At 42.9% G+C, this 14,496-nt stretch overlaps 1 protein-coding gene across 2 annotated transcripts in view; it reads right to left on the bottom strand.

Annotated features, from left to right (window-relative positions):
* The window catches only part of nphp4 (nephronophthisis 4), a 193,594-nt gene that overhangs the window by 46,532 nt on the left and 132,566 nt on the right, over nucleotides 1-14,496 (bottom strand). For both annotated transcript variants that reach the window (XM_036947178.2, XM_036947179.2), the window contains exons 15-17: nucleotides 11,890-12,077; nucleotides 9,484-9,644; nucleotides 7,313-7,481 (exon numbers count right to left, since the gene is read on the bottom strand). In XM_036947178.2, the coding sequence (XP_036803073.1) occupies nucleotides 7,313-7,481; nucleotides 9,484-9,644; nucleotides 11,890-12,077 (518 nt within the window). The remainder of the gene's footprint in view (nucleotides 1-7,312; nucleotides 7,482-9,483; nucleotides 9,645-11,889; nucleotides 12,078-14,496) is intronic.

Genomic DNA, 14,496 nt, shown 5'->3' with positions numbered 1-14,496 from the left:
TGAAACATGTTCAATTTGGTTTAAATAATACAAAAACAAAGTGTTCGAGAAGAAAGTAAAAGTGCAATATGTGCCATGTAAGAAATCTAACGTTTAAGTTCCTTGCTCAGAACATGAGAACATATGAAAGCTGGTGGTTCCTTTTAACATGAGTCTTCAATATTCCCAGGTAAGAAGTTTTAGGTTGTAGTTATTATAGGAATTATAGGACTATTTCTCTCTATACGATTTGTATTTCATATACCTTTGACTATTGGATGTTCTTATAAGCACTTTAGTATTGCCAGTGTAACAGTATAGCTTCCGTCCCTCTCCTCGCTCCTACCTGGGCTCGAACCAGGAACACAACGACAACAGCCACCCTCGAAGCAGCGTTACCCATGCAGAGCAAGGGGAACAACCACTCCAAGTCTCAGAGCGAGTGACGTTTGAAACGCTATTAGCGCGCACCCCGCTAACTAGCTAGCCATTTCACATCGGTTACACCAGCCTAATCTCGGGAGTTGATAGGCTTGAAGTCATAAACAGCGCAATGCTTGAAGCACAGCGAAGAGCTGCAGGCAAAACGCACGAAAGTGCTGTTTGAATGAATGCTTACGAGCCTGCTGGTGCTTAACATCGCTCAGTCAGACTGCTCTATCAAATCATAGACTTAATTATAACATAATAACACACAGAATTACGAGCCTTATGTCATTAAGATGGTCGAATCCGGGAAACTATCATTTCGAGAAAAAAATATGTTTATTCTTTCAGTGAAATACGGAACCGTTCCGTATTTTATCTAACGGATGGCATCCCTAAGTCTAAATATTGCTGTTACATTGCACAACCTTCAACGTTATGTCATAATTACGTAAAATTCTAGCAAATTAGTTCGCAATGAGCCAGACAGCCCAAACTTTTGCATATACACTGACTCTGCGTGCAATGCATGCAAGAGAAGTGACACAATTTCACCTGGTTAATATCGCCAGCTAACTTGGATTTCTTTTAGCTAAATATGCAGGTTTAAAAATATATACTTCTGTGTATTGATTTTAAGAAAGGCATTGATGTTTATGGTTAGGTACACTTTGGAGCAACGACAGTCCTTTTTCGAGAATGCGCACTGCATCGATTATATGCAACGCAGGACACGCTAGATAAACTAGTAATATCGTCAACCATGTGTAGTTATAACTAGTGATTATGATTGATTGATTGATTGTTTTTTTACAAGATAAATTTAATGCTAACTAGCAACTTACCTTGGCTTCTTACTGCATTCGCGTAACAGGCAGGATCCTCGTGAGGCAGGTGGTTAGAGCATTGGACTAGTTTACCGTAAGGTTGCAAGATTGAATCCCTGAGCTGACAAGGTAAAAATCTGTCGTTCACCCCCTGAACAAGGCAGTTAACCCAACGTTCCTAGGCCGTCATTGAAAATAAGAACGTGTTCTTAACTGACTTGCCTAGTTAAATAAAGGTCCAAAAACACAGATTTCCGATTGTTATGGAAACTTGAAATCGGCCCTAATTAATCAGCCATTCCAATTAATCGGTCGACCTTTAGGCTCTTTACAGTCCCCAAGTCCAGAACAGACTACGGGAGGCGCACAGCACTACATAGAGCCATGACTACATGGAACTCTATTCCACATCAAGTAACTGATGCAAGCAGTAAAATTTGATTTAAAAAAATATATATAAAAATACACCTTATGGAACAGTGGGGACTGTGAAGCAACACAAACATAGGCACAGATGCATGCATGCATACACACACACATAAACATGGATTTTGTACTGTAGATATGTGGTAGTGGTAGAGTAGGGGCCTGAGGGCACACAGTGTTTTGTGAAATATATGAAAGTATTGTAATGTTTTCAAAAGTGTATAAAACTGCCTTAATTCTGCTTTGGCAGCAGCTAATGGGGATCCAAAATAAATACAAATCCATGCTCGTGATAATTAAAACGGATATCATTTGATGTTTGATATATTTTCCTTGGATAATGAAAGTCTTCCAGACACTCTGTGTATACACACACTGTTTCCATATACTGTATTCTTTACATACTGTAGCTCATTCGAATGTACACAACATGGCAAAAGTATGTGGACACACCTTCAAATTAGTGCATTTGATTATTTCAGCAACACTCGTTGCTGACTGGTGTATAGAATTGGGCCCATAGCCATGACATCTCAATAGACACACATTGGCAGTAGAAAGGACTGTACTAAAGAGCTCATTGACTTTCAACGTGGCACCGTCATAGGATGCCACCTTTCCAACAAGTTAGTTTGTCAAATTTCTGCCATGCTAGAGTTGCCCCAGTCAACTGTAAGTGCTGTATTTTATTTTTTTAATATATTATTTTTTATTTTTTTTGGAGGGGGGGGTTGATTGCTTTAATATTGCTGATAGATTGTAGCTTTCATCAACTGCATCACTTCCGTCACTTCCAATATATACAGTACTAGTCAAAAGTTTGGACACACCTACTCATTCCAGGGTTTTGATTTTTTACTATTTTCTACATTGTAGAATAATAGTGAAGACATCAAAACTATGAACTTACCTATATGGAATCATGTATTCTTCAAAGTAGCCACCCTTTGCCTTGATGACAGCTTTGCACACATTTGGCATTCTCTCAACCAGCTTCACCTGGAACGCTTTTCCAACCGTCTAGAAGTAGTTCCCACATATGCTGAGCACTTGTTGGCTGCTTTTCCTTCACTCTGCGGCCAAAACCATCTCAATTGGGTTGAAGTCGGGTGATTGTGGAGGCCAGGTCATCTGATGCAGCACTCCATCACTCTACTTTAAAGGGTGGCTACTTTGAAGGATCTAAAATATGATTCCATATTTGTTATTTAAGAATTTTGATGTGAACTGTACATCCACCCACCCACAGACGCATATAAATACATATTCAAAAATTTATATATTTTCCATCTTACTTTCTAACCCTACCACCCCTCCCCTAATTGGTGTAAACTGCTGAACAACACCGCTTAAGCCTCTACTTCCAGCTTATACATACATTTTATGGACACAGTCTATTTTACAATAGTTCTCTTATGTTTGTTTTTACTCATGTCCTTCCTCTACCGTCAACTTCTCCCATCTATTTCTGATGTCCATCCAATTTGATTTCTATTTGTCATTTCTTTCAAACTGTGCTCTTTTACAAAAGTTCTTAACCTATAAACGTTTTATGGACACAGTATGTTTTACATAAAGTTTTAGACTGATCCAATGAACCATTGCATTACTTTTCAAAATGTTGTATCAAGTCTGCCCAAATGTGCCAAATTGGTCAATTTATACATTCTCAAGTACATAACTATAGAGAACATACAAATATGATATGGTAATAATTGTTTTTAGTTTACACACTCCCAGGAATGTCATAAATAATGGATAGTTAATGGATTAGCTTCCCTACTGAAAAGACACTAACCTTCACACATCTAGTTTTGCATATAAAAATAGATTTTATCAAACAAAACTATGCTACATTTATCTCTGGGAACCTCAGGATGACAAATCAGAGCAAGATTACTGAATGTAAGTACATTATTTACCTTCAGAGGTGAATGTAACAAACCAGTTGCCGTGATACATTTTTTTGTTCTTGTGCACTCTCCTCAAACAATAGCATGGTATTTTTTTCACTGTAATAACTACTGTAAATTGGACAGTGCAGTTAGATTACTAAGAATTTAAGCTTTCTGCCCATATAAGACATGTCTATGTCCTGGGAAATGTTCTAGTTACTTACAACATCATGCAAATCACATTAGCGCACGTTAGCCCAACCGTCAAACACTCCCCACTATTTTCTCTTTACTTTTTTTGTCTTCTCTCCCACCACCTCCTCGATCTCTCTCAGTCTCGCTCTTTTCTTCTCTTTCTTTAGCTCACTCTTCCCACCCCTCTCTCTCGCAACCCCATTGTTGTTGGGGTACTGTGCCGAGAGATAGGGGCCCTGGTGAGCTTCACTAACAGAACATAATCTCTCCACCACCTCCATCTGTCTTGGCAGTAGGTAAATTCCAGCTCTCCTTCAAACACGCTAATGACCATCTCTCACAGAGGAACAAATAAGATGAGAGATTCATTAAGGCTTGATGAGAGCCAACAGAGGAAGACGGGGGACGGGGGACGGGGGGGTTGGAGAGAGAATTGGAGTTAGCAAGAGAGAGAAAGAGAGATGGAGTGAGATAGAGAGTGGAAGCGAGCGAGAGAGAGTGAGTAAGGTAGGGATGGAGTGAAATAGAGCTAGAAAGAGAGCTTCAGAGACGGGGAGAGAGGAAGTGATAGAGAGGTAGCTAAAGAGAGAGCGCGCGCGAGAGAGAGAGAGAGAGAGAGAGAGAGAGAGAGAGAGAGAGAGAGAGAGAGAGAGAGAGAGAGAGAGAGAGAGAGAGAGAGAAAGATGGATGGATGGATAGAAGGAGAGAGCGCTACAGAGAGAGATGGAGGTGCTCGGTGTGCACAGGGCTGATTCATGGGCATCCTCGTCTGTTAATTGATTCCAACTGTCGGCTGCTGGGAGACAAAGCCAGGCCTGATGGATATCTAAGTCTTGATTGGAAATTACATGCCAGACGTTTCCAATTTCTCACCGCGCTCTTACCCTGCTTTAGGAGATAAGCAGGGAGGAAGCGAGTCGTATTAGAACCACAATTACTCTGTCGGAAAATTGGGCTTTTCGAGGCCCAACGGTGATATGTACTGTTTATGAGTGGGTATTATTTATTCCGACAACGAACGGCGAAACTATCGACAGCTGCCGTGACACTGTGGGGCTAAAACACTTCAATTGGATGACTGCTTGAAAAGTGGGCGTCGTGTCCCGAAAGTCCAGCACATAGACTACAATCCAATGTCACCCAAGCACACAGTGTAACGTATGTGAAATTCAATCAAGCTTTACTACTGTGTGCTCCCATCCAAGTCTGTACTTCGTTACAGTATGTGTGCTCTCCAGACTCCTTATCCCTATCCATATTGTCCTGGTAGACAGTGAGTGTGCTCTCCAGACTCCTTATCCCAATCCATATTGTCCTGGTAGACAGTATGAGTGTGCTCTCCAGACTCCTTATCCCTATCCATATTGTCCTGGTAGACAGTGAGTGTGCTCTCCAGACTCCTTATCCCTATCCATATTGTCCTGGTAGACAGTGAGTGTGCTCTCCAGACTCCTTATCCCTATCCATATTGTCCTGGTAGACAGTATGAGTGTGCTCTCCAGACTCCTTATCCCAATCCATATTGTCCTGGTAGACAGTATGAGTGTGCTCTCCAGACTCCTTATCCCTATCCATATTGTCCTGGTAGACAGTATGAGTGTGCTCTCCAGACTCCTTATCCCTATCCATATTGTCCTGGTAGACAGTATGAGTGTGCTCTCCAGACTCCTTATCCCTATCCATATTGTCCTGGTAGACAGTATGAGTGTGCTCTCCAGACTCTTTATCCCTATCCATATTGTCCTGGTAGACAGTGAGTGTGCTCTCCAGACTCCTTATCCCTATCCATATTGTCCTGGTAGACAGTATGAGTGTGCTCTCCAGACTCTTTATCCCTATCCATATTGTCCTGGTAGACAGTGAGTGTGCTCTCCAGACTCCTTATCCCTATCCATATTGTCCTGGTAGACAGTATGAGTGTGCTCTCCAGACTCCTTATCCCTATCCATATTGTCCTGGTAGACAGTATGAGTGTGCTCTCCAGACTCCTTATCCCTATCCATATTGTCCTGGTAGACAGTGAGTGTGCTCTCTAGACTCCTTATCCCAATCCATATTGTCCTGGTAGACAGTATGAGTGTGCTCTCCAGACTCCTTATCCCTATCCATATTGTCCTGGTAGACAGTGAGTGTGTTCTCCAGACTCCTTATCCCTATCCATATTGTCCTGGTAGACAGTGAGTGTGCTCTCCAGACTCCTTATCCCTATCCATATTGTCCTGGTAGACAGTATGAGTGTGCTCTCCATACTCCTTATCCCAATCCATATTGTCCTGGTAGACAGTATGAGTGTGCTCTCCAGACTCCTTATCCCTATCCATATTGTCCTGGTAGACAGTATGAGTGTGCTCTCCAGACTCCTTATCCCTATCCATATTGTCCTGGTAGACAGTATGAGTGTGCTCTCCAGACTCCTTATCCCTATCCATATTGTCCTGGTAGACAGTATGAGTGTGCTCTCCAGACTCTTTATCCCTATCCATATTGTCCTGGTAGACAGTGAGTGTGCTCTCCAGACTCCTTATCCCTATCCATATTGTCCTGGTAGACAGTATGAGTGTGCTCTCCAGACTCCTTATCCCTATCCATATTGTCCTGGTAGACAGTATGAGTGTGCTCTCCAGACTCCTTATCCATATTGTCCTGGTAGACAGTATGAGTGTGCTCTCTAGACTCCTTATCCCAATCCATATTGTCCTGGTAGACAGTATGAGTGTGCTCTCCAGACTCCTTATCCCTATCCATATTGTCCTGGTAGACAGTGAGTGTGTTCTCCAGACTCCTTATCCCTATCCATATTGTCCTGGTAGACAGTGAGTGTGCTCTCCAGACTCCTTATCCCTATCCATATTGTCCTGGTAGACAGTATGAGTGTGCTCTCCAGACTCCTTATCCCTATCCATATTGTCCTGGTAGACAGTATGAGTGTGCTCTCCAGACTCCTTATCCCAATCCATATTGTCCTGGTAGACAGTATGATTGTGCTCTCCAGACTCCTTATCCCTATCCATATTGTCCTGGTAGACAGTATGAGTGTGCTCTCCAGACTCCTTATCCCTATCCATATTGTCCTGGTAGACAGTATGAGTGTGCTCTCCAGACTCATAATCCCTATCCATATTGTCCTGGTAGACAGTGAGTGTGCTCTCCAGACTCCTTATCCCTATCCATATTGTCCTGGTAGACAGTATGAGTGTGCTCTCCAGACTCCTTATCCCTATCCATATTGTCCTGGTAGACAGTATGTGTGCTCTCTAGACTCCTTATCCCTATCCATATTGTCCTGGTAGACAGTATGAGTGTGCTCTTCCTAAACTTCAGCCAACCATCTATTGAGGGTAAATAGAGTAGGTGTACTTTTCTTAATACTTACTTCCTTCCTTAGGCTACTTCATTTCTACCTTCACTCTTTGTGGAGCGCAATGCCTCACCAACCGTACCATTTCACTGTTCCAGTTTAAGTTTCCTGTTATTGATACCTGGTTACAATTGTAACCCAATTAAATCGGCATTGAATAGTAGATTAATATACTTCAGTAATAAATGCAGTGCTCTTGTCCTTACCCACGTTACCCAGGCGCAGATGGAGCCGACCTTTGATGGTGGTGAAGACACTGATCGGGTTGGGGGCCCGGTGCAGGCTCACCGGCACACCTTCACCCATGTACTCTGTGGTGATGACCTCCAGCTCATGAGTGGCCTGTACAGCTGGACGGCCCTGCCGCAACATATGCTGAATGACAGAGATGCAGGGGTGCATTCAGAGACACAACAAGTTAGGGGCGTGTTTAGAGACACAACACAAACAAACAAACAAGCAAGCAGGAGGGCTCTGACACAACATATGCTGTGCGGAGACACAGATCAGCGTTTCGGAGACACGTCAAGATAGGGGAGCGTTCAGAGATCAGGGGCAGAGATTGGGGCGCATTCAGATCCAAATAAATAAACAGCCAGGACGGCCCTGACACAACATATGCTGCCCGGAGACACAACACCAGACAAACTACTGACGCAACATATGCTGCACAGAGACAGATCAAGATAACCAGATGGAAAAAAAACATAACCTGACCATCCATCTTCTGCTCCTACTGGCTTTTGCAGGTTCTGCCATTACTCTCCTGAAGTTGCCGGTAATAGGCTACATGAGGAGTCAGCGGCAGAGCTAGAGCGGTGTTTGTCAGACCATGAGACCCCAAATATTTTAAATCCTGAAAATCGGTCTTCTCACGAAAACGTCTGTAGAGTCCGAACAGTTTGACCTACAAACTATTATGACCCCTCTACAGAAAGGGAAGACTCTCACGAACATGATGGCACTCTCCGTGTCAGGAGACTTGGCTGAAGTCGGTACCGTCGATGTGCCAACTTCTATTTGGAAGCGTCCGAACCGATTGGCCTACAAACTAATGGGACCCCACTGTGGATAGGGGAGATTCTTACAGACAAGATGGTGTTCTCCGGTGCCGGATTTAAGAAACAATTTACGATTTATTTAAGTATGAAGGTAGTTTTGTGCCTACCCCAAAAAAGTGGTTATATTTATATACAGTTGAAGTCAGAAGTTTACATACACTTAGGTTGGAGTCATTAAAACTAGTTTTTCAACGATTCCACAAATTTCTTGTTAACAAACTATAGTTTTGGCAAGTCGGTTAGGACATTTACTTTGTGCATGACACCAGTAATTTTTCCAACAATTGTTTACAGACAGATTATTTCACTTATAATTCAATGTATCACAATTCCAGTGGGTCAGAAGTTTACATACACTAAGTTGACTGTGTCTTTAAACAGCTTAGAACATTCCAGAAAATGATGTCATGGCTTTAGAAGCTTGTGATAGGCTAATTGACATAATTTGAGTCAATTGGAGGTGTACCTTTTTAAGTATTTCAAGGCCTACCTTCAAACTCAGTGCCTCTTTGCTTGACATCATGGGAAAATCAAAAGAAATCAGCCAAGACCTCAGAAAAACAATTGTAGACCTCCACAAGTCTGGTTCATCTTTGGGAGCAATACCACGTTCATCTGTACAAACAATAGTACGCAAGTATAAACACCATGGGACCACGCAGCCGTCATACCGCTCAGGAAGGAGACGCATTCTGCCTCCTAGAGATGAACGTACTTTGGTACGAAAAGTGCAAATCAATCCCAGAACAACAGCAAAGGACCTTGTGAAGATGCTGGAGGAAACAGGCACGAAGTGTCAATATCCACACTAAAACGAGTCCTATATTGACATAACCTGAAAGACCGCTCAGCAAGGAAGAAGCCACTGCTCCTAAACCGCCATAAAAAAACAGACTACGGTTTGCTACGGCACATGGGGACAAAGATCGTACTTTTTGGAGAAATGTCCTCTGGTCTGATGAAACAAAAATGGAATTGTTTGGCCATAATGACCATTGTTATATTTGGAGGAAAAAAGGGAGGAAGGCAAGCCGAAGAACACCAAAAAGTCAAGGGGTCTGAACACTTTCCGAATGCACTGTATATACTAAAACAAATTGGCTGAGTCTGGCCAAAAGTAGAGCACTTTATGGTGAATTGGGTGAGCCTGGTCAAAAGTAGTGTGAATAGGATAGCCAGAGTGCCAGTCTGTTTCCCAGGCTAGATATAGTGAAACATAGGGTGTCATGTGTGGTAGAAAAAAACAAGGACAACTGCCAGTCAGAGTGTGCCGTCTGACCATGTGAGGTGAGGCTAATAGGCCTGTCTTACTGTACCTTGAGCCCCAGGGCTGTGGAGCCGATAAGCAGGAGGGATTGGCTGTCCCACACATCCACCTGCAGAGTGTGCAGGGCCAGGTAGCGCAGGAACCAGCGTCTCTCACCCGGCTGCAAGAATGCCCCGTCCACACGGAACTGCAGCTGGAGCCCCGGGGAGCCTGGAAAGAGGGAGATGATACCATAGAGATACAATTACAAGAACTGCATCCCCATTCAAGTCAATGGCTCTGTAATGAGTGGACCGGCAGCCATTTTGAATGTACCCGTAGTAATTCTATTTCTATGAAAGATATAGCACATTGAAGAGGGAGGGACACGGATACGTACACATTCACATATTTAAAACACAGAGAAAGCATACACACTCATATGGAGTCATACTATATGACAGTTACAGTGGGGCAAAAAAGTATTTAGTCAGCCACCAATTGTGCAAGTTCTCCCACTTAAAAAGATGAGAGAGGCCTGTAATTTTCATCATAGGTACACTTCAAATATGACAGACAAAATGAGGGAAGAAAATCCAGGAAATCACATTGTAGGATTTTTAATGAATTTATTTGCACATTCCTTCGTTGCCCAGGCATTGTGTTTGGGATCATTGTCATGCTGAAAGACCCAGCCACGTTTCATCTTCAATGCCCTTGCTGATGGAAGGTGTGTATTTGAAAGCAACGTGCGAACGTCTCGTAAACAGTGCCTCGTTAGTACATAACACATCAAACACCAAAGCAACCCTTCAACCCCCCCATCGACAATCGATGTTATACCAAGGTTACACCAATGTTTAATTGAGGGTTTAAAACAAAGACTTATCAAAAGACCAGACACAGCGGTCTTGGCGCAGTGGTCTAAGACACTGCATCGCAGTGCTAGAGGCGTCACTACAGACCCGGGTTCGATCCCAGGCTGTATCACTACCGGCCGTGATCGGGAATTCCATAGGGCGGCGCACAATTGGCCCAGCATCGTCCGGGTTAGGGGAGGGTTTGGCCGGGGACGCTATACTTGGCTCATCACGCACTAGCGACTCCTTGTGGCAGGTTGGGTGCCTGCAGGCGGACCTGGCCATCAGTTGGCTGATCATGTTTTGGAGGACGCATGACTTGACGTTGAAGCGATGAGACAAGATTGAAATTGGGGAGAAAAAGGAAGAAAAAAAAAGATGGGGAACGGAAAAAGAAAAGCCATGGCCCCCTATTCCCTATGTAGTGCAAGCATTACTTTTGATCTGGGCTCTATAGGGAATAGGGTGTTATTTGGGATCCCTATGACGCATGTCCTCAGCCCCGTGTCCCTAGCCACCTCCGTGCAGCCGTGTCACCCCTGACGTCACCTTGCCGTATATCTTTCATGCTGCCATGGTACAGTACATCATGTCTGGTCTAAGAGCTTCTGAGAGAAGCAGCTTTTACAATATCTCATGCTTGAAGACACATCTTGCATGCTAAAGACAATTCCATTCTGCTCTTAATTTGAGAAAGTTTGCTACAGCAGGAAAAAAAATCTTGCCGCAACAGGAAATGTGAATTATTATGTGGATTATAATTAATGTCCATTTTTGTCGGGGTTCATGCATTTTTTTGTTATGGTAAATCAAGTAAAATTTCAAAGTGGAAATCATAGACTCCAGAAGCCTTTTTAAAACTCAAATACACTACAGGTTTGGATTTCCTGATGTGCAGGAAAATTCTCAGCAACAAATGAGTGGTCAAATTAAGATCCTAAGTCTGTAATACAGTTATACACACACAGAGACAGAGAGACAGAGAGAGAGAGACAGAGAGAGACAGAGAGAGAGACAGACAGAGAGAGAGAGAGAGAGAGAGAGAGAGAGAGAGAGACTTGGAGCTTGCATACATATGTAAATGTGTTCATGATCATGTACAATATGTTCTGGGCACACATCATGGGTGGGTGCAGAGAAGGAGGTGGGCGTGGGACAGGAGCAGGGGTGTCATTCAATACCGCTCAGGGATTGCATTCCAAATGGCGCCCTATTCCCTATATAGTGCAATTCCTTTGATCAGAGCCCTATAGGCCCTAGTCAGAAATAGTGCACTATATAGGGAAAGGGTGCTATTTGGGATGAACACACAGTAGCGGTACTAATATCTAGGCCGTTTCCTTAGGCCCTATGCATGAGCTCTATGATTGAATAGGAGTGTTTGCAAATATTCAACAGACACGGGTTCAAATACTATTTGAAATACTTTGTGTTTTCTTTAGCCTGCTTGGAATACCAGATCAGCAGGGTTTGTAAGTTAGCGCAACTATTCTACTGGTTCCTTTGAGCCAGGCAAACTCAATCAAGCCCAGCTAAAATATTTGAAATTATTTCAAATAGTATTTGAATTCACATCTGGTTGGTACAGTTCAAAATGTTTCCTCTGGTCCACTTACCAGAGTTGACTGTTCCATCCTTGTTAATGACGGCCAGGACACAGGGTGGCGTCTCGCTGGATTTCTTCGGCAGCTTGTCGATGCCCAGTAGTTTCAGGCGCTGTGTGGTCACTGGTGGGAAGCGGTAGAGCTGGAAGGTGAAATGAACAGAGTCTGGCCAGTTGCTGCTACCCCCTTGCTGTGGTATCCTTTGGGCAAACAGGAAGAGAGGAAACAAAGGTTACACAGTTTATTTATGCTAAACCCTTACATTACATGATGTAACCTGCATGTACTGTAGTACACACTATTCACACTGAGCATTACTTCATACACTACAACATAGCTTCATACACTAAATCCTAATGTTATATGACGTTGACTTCATGTACTCCAACATACAGTAGGTGCTATTCACAGTTTTTAACCCTGACTTAGTCTACAATGTATACCACATTCACCATTATCAAACTACACTATTCATATTACGCTAAAAGCTATATCAGTTAAAGTAGGCCATCTTGATTTTTTATGAATTGATTACACTTTTGCTTTGCTATATTTAGTCTTTATGTTGTATATATTCTATATGTTGTCAATGTACAGAATTTGTCTATTTTCCGTATAGCAAATTGCCCCTTGGGGGATAATAAAGTCTGCTACTCAACACAGTACATAGGCATTTGTTATATTCACTTTAATATTACAATCTACTTGGAATACCATCGCTGAGCTTCTGCCAAGTATGATATTTTTTTTTATCGAACCAATCCATGTGCAGTGGGAGAAGCACATTTAGGATTTAATAACACCCATTTAAAAATGTCATTAAATCAAATTGAATCAGAGAGTCAGATCAGTCAATCATTCAGCTTCGTCGGTTTCCTGGAAACAAAAATCAACACTTTTCCCCCACATCCCCATCCCTACAGACGTGTCCTTTTTACAGTTCCTTAAAACGACAAAACCAATAGTGTTCTGAGATTAGGAGGGCTAAATCACTTAATGAAACCCCCATAAATCAGAGACTGATAGAAAAGGTGCCCTCTCCACAGCTATAGGCCTACAGCATCACACCTTTTACAACCATAGATGGATTCATTTTCGGTGATAAAATCAATGGCCCTCCTCTATCAAAACCTGTTGTAACCCTGTATCTGGGGGTAAAATACTATTTTAGTTCAATTTTTTGTACAATGAGAAAGCATGCTTGTTCTGATTGGCAGTGAGAAGTATTATTTTCTTCGTTGTAATGATGGGACCAAATTACTTGCTTTCAGAGCAAGAGGAATGTAGCTTTTGTCCTAGTCTGGAAATCAACTATAGGTGGTAGAGTGATTGAATCTAAATCAGTCCTCAACTTTCTTCTATTTCACACGACTTAAAACGACCACCCTGTGAGCGTATTAGCACTAAACACACACAATCTCCACACACATACTCTCCAAACCGTGGGTGGGCCCAAACTCTCGCCCGCCGTCCCCTCAGTCTCGGTGCTTGGAATAAATGAGCTGCGAGTGAGATTAGGGACGGAAACGATTACTTCTCTATTTCCCCGCGAGAAGATTAGCAATCAATCATTGGGCATTATATAAATGGGAGGAGAAGCGTTTAGGGTGAGGCAGTCACTGTGAGGCTCACCGAGCACGAACGGTATCAAAACCACCACGTTGAAGTGGAATTTAATAAGAGCGAAGTCTGACCCCGGAGACACACAGGCAGAGATTCCCGTGATAAAAAGGCCGGCGCAAGCTAATGTCTCTATGTGGCTACAGAGATTGGGGTTGTGTCCCAAATGGCACACTATTCCCTATATAGGGCACAGTGCACAGTATAGGAAATAGGGTGCCATTTCTGACACAGCCGGACATTAATATTCTTCCAGTAAACAGACAAGATTGATAATTACAGCATTGTAGAGAGAGACGCAGAAATTATATCAGTCATTCCGGAGACTCGTTGGTTCACAGTCATTCCCCCTTGCCCGCTGTACCCGTTCATCATGTTTATTAGGTCATTTTGTTAGGGAAACAAAGTGTGTCGTGCCCATTGTTTCAGAGCGAGCCGCAAATACCGAGGACTCTTGGAGAGCCTTCAAGTTGGCATGAAGTATGTATTGTGAGGTGGTTGAAATTGTTTTAGTGAAAATGCTGAAAGGCCTACAAGCCTGACAGTAGTGAGCAGCTGAGATGGCAGGAAAAAGGATAACGTCGAGCTTTATAAAATTAAATACCCTTTTTTCTATTAAAAAATGTCTCATCCTTAATTTCCCCCCACTTATGGCACTTTGAGCGTATCTGTTGATTCCTTTTATGTGAGGTAGACTACTGTAAATTGCCAGCCTGCAATTCAGTCAGAGAGGTAATCGTCAAAACATAAAAGCTACCATTATGTTTCAAACTGCGCTGAAGCCTCAAAGCTGCAGCCACAAAAGAAGTGGCTGTACCTTGCTCGCAGGGCCGTCGGTGATGCATATGACAAATGCCTGATGCTTTTATCTTGGGGATGACAGAGCTGATGACAAAATACAAGTCAGGCTTTGGCAGAGGGGACAGCTGCAGGACCTGGGATGTATTTGACAAGGCTTTGTGTGTGTGTGTGTGTTTTTGTGCGTATGTTTTCATGCGT

The sequence above is a fragment of the Oncorhynchus mykiss genome, chromosome 16 (assembly GCF_057628025.1).
Source record: "Oncorhynchus mykiss isolate SJ-2025 chromosome 16, ASM5762802v1, whole genome shotgun sequence".
In the NCBI taxonomy this organism is placed as follows: Eukaryota; Metazoa; Chordata; class Actinopteri; order Salmoniformes; family Salmonidae; genus Oncorhynchus; species Oncorhynchus mykiss.
The sequence above is the reverse complement of the archived record's forward strand: the minus strand, read 5'-3'. Positions and strand labels throughout refer to the sequence as shown.